We start from the raw sequence: 10000 nt of genomic DNA, 5'->3' as shown, positions 1-10000 counted from the left end.
CCAAGGTCACTTTCATGGCTAAGGCGGGACTAGAACTCACTGTCTTCTGTGATTGGCCCAAGCAATCCCGGCCATCTTTCATGGCTAAGGCGGGACTAGAACTCACTGTCTTCTGTGATTGGCCCAAGCGTTCCCAGCCATCTTTCATGGCTAAGGCAGGACTAGAACTCACTGTCTTCTGTGATTGGCCCAAGCAATCCCGGCCATCTTTCATGGCTAAGGCGGGACTAGAACTCACTGTCTTCTGTGATTGGCCCAAGCAATCCCGGCCATCTTTCATGGCTAAGGCGGGACTAGAACTCACTGTCTTCTGTGATTGGCCCAAGCGTTCCCGGCCATCTTTCATGGCTAAGGCAGGACTAGAACTCACTGTCTTCTGTGATTGGCCCAAGCGTTCCCAGCCATCTTTCATGGCTAAGGCAGGACTAGAATTCATTGTCTTCTGTGATTGGCCCAAGCATTCCCAGCTGGCTTTTGTACCTAAGGCAGGACTAGATTTGTTTAAGTTTTGAATGTATGTATACATGACAGATACGAGGGCAATTCGGAAATAAACCTTCGTTTGGTTATCAGTGACAGACACTCGCAGATACAGAACTTTTATTATACATATTGGAAAACTACAACTTTACATTACTTTTTGACATAATCGCCATTCAAATTGAGGCCCTTGTCATCATGTCTTATAAGGTTTGACGTTCCTTAGTCGTCGCAGCCCGGCACCAAATCTGGGCTACCGGGAGGTGATCAAAAACATCGCAACGGAACTGCTTCAAAAGTGCTTGGGTACATCTAACAGTCTGCGAGCAAGCATGATCGTGAACCAACATCCACACCGGAAGTCAACGTGTCCCGATGCTTGTTATGGATGACTCATCTGAGTTTTTGTAATGTTTCACAGTAGAATTTATTTATTTATTTATTTTATTTATTAAAATTTATAGACCGCTCCACTCCCGCATGACTCCGGGTGGCTAACAATAAAAACACCATATAACACGACAAAACAAACAATACAATAACAGTCATCCAGGGGTCGGATTTTATAAACCCCAGGCCTGCCGGAAAAGCCAGGTCTTAAGCAGCTTGCGGAAAACCAACAGGGTGGGAGCGGTCCTAATCTCCGGGGGGGAGCTGGTTCCAAGACGTGGGCGCCATCACAGAGAAAGCCCTCCCCCGCGGCCTGATGGTCTGAACTGATGGTCGAACCATGTCCCATGAACTTCACTAGCCATACTCCTTTGGCATCTTCACATTTGGTGGGATTTTCTAGGGCATCACTTCCGGTGTGGTGTTGGTTCACGATAATGCTCACCCGCACACCGCCAGACGCACCCAAGAACTTTTGAATCAGTTCCGTTGGGATGTTTTTGATTACACACACCCCATAGCCTAGATTTGGCCCCGAGCAACGACGACTAAGGAATTTCAAACATTATGACAAGTACTTCAACTTGAACGACGATTATATCAAAAAGTAATGTCATGTTGTAGTTTTCTAATGTGTATAATAAAAGTTCTGTATCTGTGTATGTCTGTCACTGATAACCAAACGGAGGTTTATTTCCGAATTGCCCTCGTAATGTACAATTCATTTATCTTCACTTTAGGATAATCCCCACCATATTTTATAGGTATTAAGTAATGAAACAAAGATTTGCTTACTGAGCAGTTGAAGAAATTAAGATATTGAAGCAAGGTGCAAAATTCCTGCTGAAGATGATTTTTTTACTTAAATAAAGCAGGCAGTAAAAAACAAACATTGGATAACTTTGCAGGATTTTATCTTATTTAGTGGCCTATAGCTTTATTACAGATTGGACATCAATGCATATAGTTTTATGCCCTTCCTTTGTTGCTGTTTCCTCCATCTTTGTGCTTTTAATTTATTGGCTAATTGAATTGCAAAGTGCTAATTAAACCTGTGGTTCTAAAATGGGAAGACTGACTTTAAACCTCTGTGTCATCTTCCTGTGTTGAAATAGAACTTATTAAGTAGTATTGGTCTTCGGCCAACCCTTTGAATAAAATTATTGATGCCAAATTGTAAAAACGTCATCAGAAATCAACACACACATTCAGATCTCAATCTTTTGAAGCCTGTTTTTCACATTTTGGCATAGATGCTTCAAGGAAAATGTGTCTCAAATCTTCTAAGAAATGACCTGGGCCTCATTAGGACAACAATGATTTAATCATAGTTAGCATCTTCCGAAAAATATCTCCAGGCGGCTTAATAAGAAAAAAAAAGAAGAACAAAATAGGAGTGCAAGTTTAAGGTCACAAGGTGTGTTTTGGCAATGATTAATCAACTTAAAAAATAAACAATTTTTTTAAAGCACAAAGGAGCTATTCTACTGCTCATCCCTTTCAAATGAGCACCCCGACCTCCTCAGAATATTAGTTCATGCGCTTGATATGAAAAGGGGATTGAAGATTTAAAATGCTGAAGATTTATATATTTGAATGTTTTATTAAAATCTAGGGAGATTTTTTTTAAGGGAAAACAACAGTAATACGTGCAAATGACTGCACAGCTAGCTGAAGTCATAAAATGTCCATCTCCAGCTTCTTTGCATTAGCACGATATGAGTCAACAAAAAATTAATTACCAGTTCTACCAAACCAGCTGAATCCCACCACTGGCTCCAGCATGAGTCCAAAAGCTCAGAACACTAAATCTCCGGTCCCAGTGACCGACCCATATTGGATCCACAAACATCTATCACTTATGTGGAATTTTCAAATATCCCACATGGAATACGTGCAGCTTACTATTACATCTATGTTATTTCCACCCGTATCCTAAAAGTAGACAGACAAAATGCTCACTTTAATGATACAGCTATAGAAAAAAAAAAAGAAAATAAGGAATAATTCTTTCCTACAAGTTGGCATCACATTGTTTCTGGCCAACTCATAGCTCAGAAGATAGAAATGAAAACAATAGTTATTCCATGAAGGAGAATCTCTGTTTCTTTGCAAAGAAACTGCAAACATTTCTCTATTTCTCCCGATTTTTAAATATCTCAGTATGGTGTTTACCACTTCCTCCAAACACATCTTGTTATCCACTGTGGCTACAACCACAATGAAATGGCTACACACAGGAACTAGCTGCAAAAAAGCCACATGAACATGTTGGCTATTCAGATCATCATTACATTGCAGATGCTTTTGGGATAATGAAGCATGATCTATTTATAGCTTCCCTTCTTTTTCTGGAGGGGGGGAAGCTTGGTTTAAATTTGTCGTTTATAAACAGAAACATGTCACAATTTTAGATTTCTAGTTCCGATATAAAGCATTTAGGATATTATTCCCCTGATCCCATTAATTGTGAGTTGTTTACGTCCTTAGCACCATATGAACATCTTTGCTTACGGGGCATATTCTGGCAATCATGGAGTGGATTTGTTTGGTGGTACCACTGTTGTCCATCAACTTCTCTTTGAAGAAGAAGTACACTTTAGCATCGTTGGGGTGGGTGCCATCTGGGATGAGGTGGGCATCGACAAAAGTGGGCTCTAAAATAACACAAAAAAGCACACGTCAACAAGAAACACATCTATAGGTCGACCTATAGGGGATCGACCTATTCTCCAAAGCAGCTGAAGGCAGGCCAAGAAGCAAAGGAAAATTGAATGTATTCTAGCAGGATTTTGCATTACTGCAGATTCAAAGGCAAAAGTACCTCTGGCTTGCAACTCCATAACCCAAAACCCTCTTATTACACAATTGTGGAGCCTACTATTTTATAGCATTGGGGGCTTTTTCATGATGTACATGATAAAATATTCTGCCCATAGCCAAAGAACTCTACCACTCTTTGGGGAGCAAAGTCAAGAAAGAGTGTGAGCGAGATCTTCTTACCACTTAGCCATTTAGAGTTGTGTTGATCGGTCCTCACTGCATTCCGCCTGGTTAAGCTGCGGAAAATGGCCGCGTCGGTGCCCATGAAATCAATATACATGGCTGAAAATAACTCTTGGTCTGCAGAAAGGGAAAGAACAAGAGGGAAAAAATGAACACACGTCCTGCAGGGTATGGAGGACTTTTTGACAAGTTGCTTCTTTGTGACTGGCTCATTTTCCAAATTGGTAGTGGCTGAAAGGAGAGGAGGATATCCCCTGAATTGTGGTTTTAAAAATGCCAAGTTTGCAACTGAGTGTGCCATTTGGACAGAAATGTTTGTAACCATAGAATTAAACAGGAAAGTCTAACCACAAATGTGGAAGAAAAGTTTCAAGCAGCCTATCAATAGGTTGTTCAAGAAAGTAAGGAGGAAAAGGAGAAGGGGGAGGAGGAGGAGGAGGAGGAGGAGGAGGAGGAGGAGGAGGAGATGTAGGAGGAGGAGGAGGAGGAGGAGGACGAGGAGCAGGAGGAGGAGGAGGAGGAGGAGGAGGAGGAGGAGGAGGAGGAGGAGGAGGAAAAGAAGAAGAAGGAAGGAGGAGGAGGAGAAGAAGAAGAAGAAGAAGAAGAAGAAGAAGAAGAAGAAGAAGAAGAAGAAGAAGAAGAAGAAGAAGAAGAAGAAGAAGAAGAAGAAGAAGAAGAAGAAGAAGAAGAAGAAGAAGAAGAAGAAGAAGAAGAAGAAGAAGAAGAAGAAGAAGAGATGGTGAGTTGTAGTCTTGCTTTAGGTACAAAGCCAGCTGGGTGACTTTGGGCAAGTCCCTCTCTCTCAACCCTAGGAAGGAGGCAATGGCAAGCCCTTTCTGAAGTGCAAGGACTTGCCAAGCAATCACCAAGATTGTAGAATGACTGGAAAGCTGATGAAGTTACCTAGTTTGGATAATGAAACATCTTCAAGCAAACAACCAAGCTTAGAGAGCACCAAGGACCCCATAGTCTCCTCTTCTCCTCTTCTCTGAAAGCCCCACTCCCTTCTAGCACTGATGATGTAACCAAGTTGGGTAATGAAAACATCTGCAAGAAAACAATCAAGCTCAGAGAGCACCAAGGACCCCACAGTCCTACTCTTTACCTCCTCTCTGCAAGTCCTTCTCCCTTCTAGCACTGATAATGTAACCAAGTTGGGTAATGAAACATCTGCAAGAAAACAACCAAGCTCAGAAGGCACCAAGGACCCCACATGTATCTTAGTCCCTAAAATTCAAAGCTGTCTCTGAGCTGGGAAAATCTGCAGCAGAATGATGCAAGACAGATGCTCAACTAACCATCCATTGGGGGGAGGGAGTAGAAATAACTTATTGTGTCCATCTGTGCTTCTTTCTTGTTGATGGTCACTCTGGACATAATAGTGTCTTTCATTCACTCAGGGCTTCCAATGTTACTGTGGTTTAGGTTTGTCTAGAGGAGCTGTGGGATAGAACTGACAGTCCAACATTGAAAATGTGCGAGGAATTTACATTAGAACACAAAGGGATGTCAACATGATTCATTAAAAGGGGGAAAAAAATCATACAGCATTTCTTTCTTTCTTTAAACTAACGAATCCACAAACCATGTCCTTTGGGCTAGCAAGGCAGCATAAGAAACGCACCATTTACAAAACTAGCTTCTTAATTACAAGTTGGCGTAAAGGAGTGGCTGAGTTAACAACCGTCTAATTGCACCTTTGGGGCTGTGACTTGCAGATCGCTCCTGGTCAATAAATATGAATTCACTTGCTAGGGGATGAAACTTTGCTGACAAGCTTTGGAACGTGATGCCAACTGATTGAGCAATTGTATGTAAGCTGGGAAAATCAGGCTTAGCAAACAACAGTCTTTTTTTTGGGGGGGGGGAAGCCGGATGGAACCCATTGCAATGGGGACGCAATGGAAAATCTGCTTGGCATTGTGACAAGATTTGAAGTTGAGGTTGAATTCAATTAAGTCAAGTTACAATTTCAATGGTGGCCTTGAGGACAAATGCAGGTAAGTGGCTTAGTTTAATAGGAAGTTCAGATCTGGACTTCAAACTAACCTCAACTCTAAACTTTCTATTATTTGGTGTGTTATATGTAGTCCTCATTTAGTAACCACAATTTGGGACTGGCAGTTCCATTGCTGAGTGCACCATGGTCATTGGGGAGAAAATCACATGGGCTTACAAGGCCAGTTTCCATTCAGTCATTAAATGAAACATCAGAATAACGAAATAACAGAGTTGGAAGGGACCTTGGAGGTCTTGTAGCCCAACCAGTGGTGGGATTCAGCCAGTTCACACTGGTTTCGGCAGAACCGGTGGCTAAATTTTGCTGAGTTCGGAGAACTGGCTGAATGCACACTGCTTCTGGAAGTCCAGTCTAGGCCTGGGAGGCCTGGAGGAGGCCTCCCAGGCCTAGAACGGCCCACCGGAAGTTCATGGATGCCACTTCTGGAAGTCCGTTCTAGGCCTTAGAGGCCCAGGCCTGCAAGAGAACCGGTTGTTCAGATATTTAAATCCCATCACTGAGCCCACCCCCCTGAAGCAGGAAACCCTATTGAACAGCCTTCTCTCAACAGAGAGTGAGGGATACAACATCATCTATCTCCAGTCTATAACACAGTCCTTTCAACAATTCCAAGAAGGCTCCACACTCATTTGCACTACTCAGATAACCCTGACGACATAGATAAACCTCCAGGTGGCCTCAACAGCTCTCTAAAAGAATGCAAATGACCAGCTGTCTGCAAGGAATATACATCCTTCCATTCCCCACCATCCAGTCAGAGCTGAAAAAGCTTCTTTGAGGAGAAATGTAACATCTTAAGAGAGAAACAAGGAAGTTCAGCTGCCTCGTGAGAAAGCATCTTTGGGACTCAGAATGTCTTGCACTAGTACAAAAGCATAAACACGGAAAAGAGATATTATTTTGGACAAGGGAAGGCAACAAGAATGATAGATGCAGATCCTACGTTTTCTCCGTACAGCCAACGGAACTGGAAGGAGGAGGTATCTAAAATGACTACCTTTCTGTAGAGGTGTCCAGGGTGGGGTCAAAAACATAGAGATGAGTGCCAAAATCCTGTGATCGAAAGGCCCACTCTTATATCATGGCACACCTAAAAAGGAGCCAGGTGTCTAGTCTGGAGGGGGGGGTAGAGAAACATTCGTTGTCTTGTCTTCTCTTAGATCAGACATGTCAAACACAAGGCCCGGGGGCCGGATGCAGCCCGCGAAGTGGTTTCATGTGGCTTGCGAAGCCATCCTGGAAACAGTGAGGGAATGGCCCCCACTGCCTTGGCCCTGGCCCAGGTCAGCTGGGAGGCAATGTACAATTTTGTGGTAGCCATCTATGCTGAAACACATTCAGTCTTAGCTCCATAAGCCCCCCCCCCACATGGCCTGAGAGGAACAGTGAAGCTTCTTCAGTGGACCATGCCTCAGTACTTGTCCTGGTCCCCCCCTTCTGCCAGAGACCCTCGGATCTATCCCACTCCTGCCCAGGCCCCCATAGGCACCCTTGACATGAACAATGTAGAACTGGCCATGCCTACCCAGTAGGCCACACCCACTCCATCTACGCCCACCCAGTAGGCCGTACCCACCCTGGCCACACCCACCTGGCCCCCTGAGGGCAACCACAATGCTGATGCGGCCCTCAATGAAATTGAGTTTGACACCCCTGTCTTAGATTTTCACTTTCCCAGTATAGACATACAGGCTTATGGGTTTTGCCACTTAATTCATTCCATCCCACAGCAATTTTCCATTTCTTCTTCTTGATAACTTGATTTACTTACTTGCTGCAGGGCAGGTGATAAAGCCTAATTAACACAGAATAATGCAAATCCCTTGAGCTTGGCACAAGAAGTCTATAATTACATTCAGGTGGGGCGTTGTTTTTTTTTTTTTTTTTTTTTAGCCCTGACATACTGTTGACTCAACGTCTACTTGTAATCCAACTTCAGTCTTCAGGCCTTGAGCTATTAAAAAAGAAACCTTCCAGATACAGGAAGTCCTGGATTTACAATCACAGTTGACCCCAAAATTCCCACTACTAAGCAAGACAGTTGTTAACTGAATTTTTCCCTGTTTTACAACCTTTCTGTCAATGCTGTTAACATTGGATGTTTTGCATTGACAACAGATGGAAATGTAGCCATCTTTTCCCCTTTTGCTTTTAGAATTAGATAATGCTGTGAATGAGAGTCTAGCTAGACATAACAACACTAAACCTAGCATGAGAATCAAGGTTATTGAGCCCAGAGCTGATAAGGAATTGACGGCTGGAGAACTGGAGAGGAAGCCTGCGCTTCAAACTAATTGGGGAATGTGATTTATGGCTGTTAATTGGAGGAGGGAATGGTGCTTTGATACTATGTGCCCAGGGGAGGGGGATTCAGTTTTTGGCTTTGATTATGACATGCCAATATTATGCTACTTGAATAAAAGATTCTTTAAGGTAAACAATGCCTCGAAGTTCTTTTGAAGAGTTTCGTCTGTCGGAACCAGGACACCTTCCTGATGTATTTGTTAAGTGAATCGTTGCAGTTCTTAAATTAGTCGCATGGCGGTTTAGCGAATCTGCTTCCCCATTAACGTGGTTTGTCAGAAGATCCCAAAAGGAGAGCAGATGCCCCACCCCCAATGACGTGTTCTGTCTATCAGAAAACATTACATTATTTTTCCTTCTAGAAAAGAGGGGAAAAAATCTTGGACAGGCTTGGGGGGAAAAAAAACCCCAAATTAATTTCCCTTTTGAAAGATTTATAAAAATCAGGTGAAGTTGGAATGTGTTTGTAATTGTGGGCATTTTGCCTTTTTATATATATACACATTTTTATTCATTTTCTTCTTTTTTCTTTGAGTGCTGAGTCGTCTGTTTTCATTTCATATGTATTTGTTGGAAAGCGGAGTTTATAATGTAATTTTTTTTAAAAAAAGCAAAGCAACACTAAAGAAAGCTCTAATTTTCTTAAAGTTTTCATCGTTAAGTATTTGTGTTGCAGGAATTGGGTATGGGTATTCTAGAGAAAAGAGGGACTAGGAGTGACATGACAGCAGTATTCCAGTATTTGAGAGGCTGCCACAATGAAGAGGGGGGTCAAATTATCCTCCAAAGCATCAGAAGGCAAGACAAAGAAGCAATGGATGGATGCTAATCAAGGAGAGAAGCAACTTGGAATTAAGGAGAAACTTCCTGACACTGAGGACAATTAACCAGTGGAACAGCTTGCCACCAGAAATTGTGGGCGCTCCATCAATGGAGGTTTTTAAGAAGAGACTGGACAGCCACTTGTCTGAAAGGGTATAGGGTCTCCTGCTTGAGCAGGGGGTTGGACTAGATGATCTCCAAGGTCCCTTCCAGCTCTCTTCTGGTTTATTGATTGAGTTGCCAAATGGGCAATGGGGAATCTTGGCCAGTCATCTCTGGCATCTACACGTGAGGAGTTGCACAGCCATCGCAACATAACTGAAATTGTTCAAATTGTGCTGTTCACATCATGACATAATCCCTGCCCTTTGCACAAGGCTGTCAGGACCTGTGCAAAGTTATTTTTGCTTCTGCTGGAAGCATGCATTAGCAATTACACTAAGCACACTAACAGATGCTCCGGCCTACAGGAAATTAAATGAGAATTCACTCACAGACAGCAATACTGCTGTTTTTCTAGCGCTCCAGTGTTTCATCTGCCTTTACATTAGACATATTTACGACAGCCTATAGGCTAATGGGCCTCTGCCCACGATTTCGGGATAACGTTAATACTTTACAAAGTTGCTGTAGGGTTACTAAAATAAGGAAGCTGGATTAAGGACACTCCAAACAAATCCGTAGATGGAAACTCTAGGCGTTTTATTAACATTTCCAAGGGGAAACTGCTCTGTAATTTCTCTTCAATTGTTTCTTCAGTAGTCACTTAAGTTCTCGTGTCTTGCCCTCTTTCTAAAAACAATTAGACCTGGAAACAGCCTTAATCCTTGTACATACCAGCTTTATTAGTAACATTCCTAAAGTCCGCTTGCCTTATCAGGTCCTAATAATACCTGTCAGCCCCATTTCCTTTTAGCTTCAGGGCTACATTGCCCCAAAGCAATTTATCATATTAAGCCAAGTCTCCAGTCTGTGGTA

General features: G+C 42.7%; 1 protein-coding gene across 1 annotated transcript in view; it reads right to left on the bottom strand.

The window, feature by feature from the left end:
- The window catches only part of SEMA3C (semaphorin 3C), a 79549-nt gene that overhangs the window by 51566 nt on the left and 17983 nt on the right, over window positions 1-10000 (bottom strand). The window contains exons 4-5 of the mRNA XM_039325006.1: window positions 3874-3993; window positions 3385-3527 (exon numbers count right to left, since the gene is read on the bottom strand). Of these exons, the coding sequence (XP_039180940.1) occupies window positions 3385-3527; window positions 3874-3993 (263 nt within the window). The remainder of the gene's footprint in view (window positions 1-3384; window positions 3528-3873; window positions 3994-10000) is intronic.

This window comes from Crotalus tigris, unplaced genomic scaffold, assembly GCF_016545835.1.
Source record: "Crotalus tigris isolate CLP2741 ecotype Arizona unplaced genomic scaffold, ASM1654583v1 scf7180000024315.672297, whole genome shotgun sequence".
NCBI classification, from domain to species: domain Eukaryota; kingdom Metazoa; phylum Chordata; class Lepidosauria; order Squamata; family Viperidae; genus Crotalus; species Crotalus tigris.
This window is presented reverse-complemented; position numbering and strand designations above follow the sequence as displayed.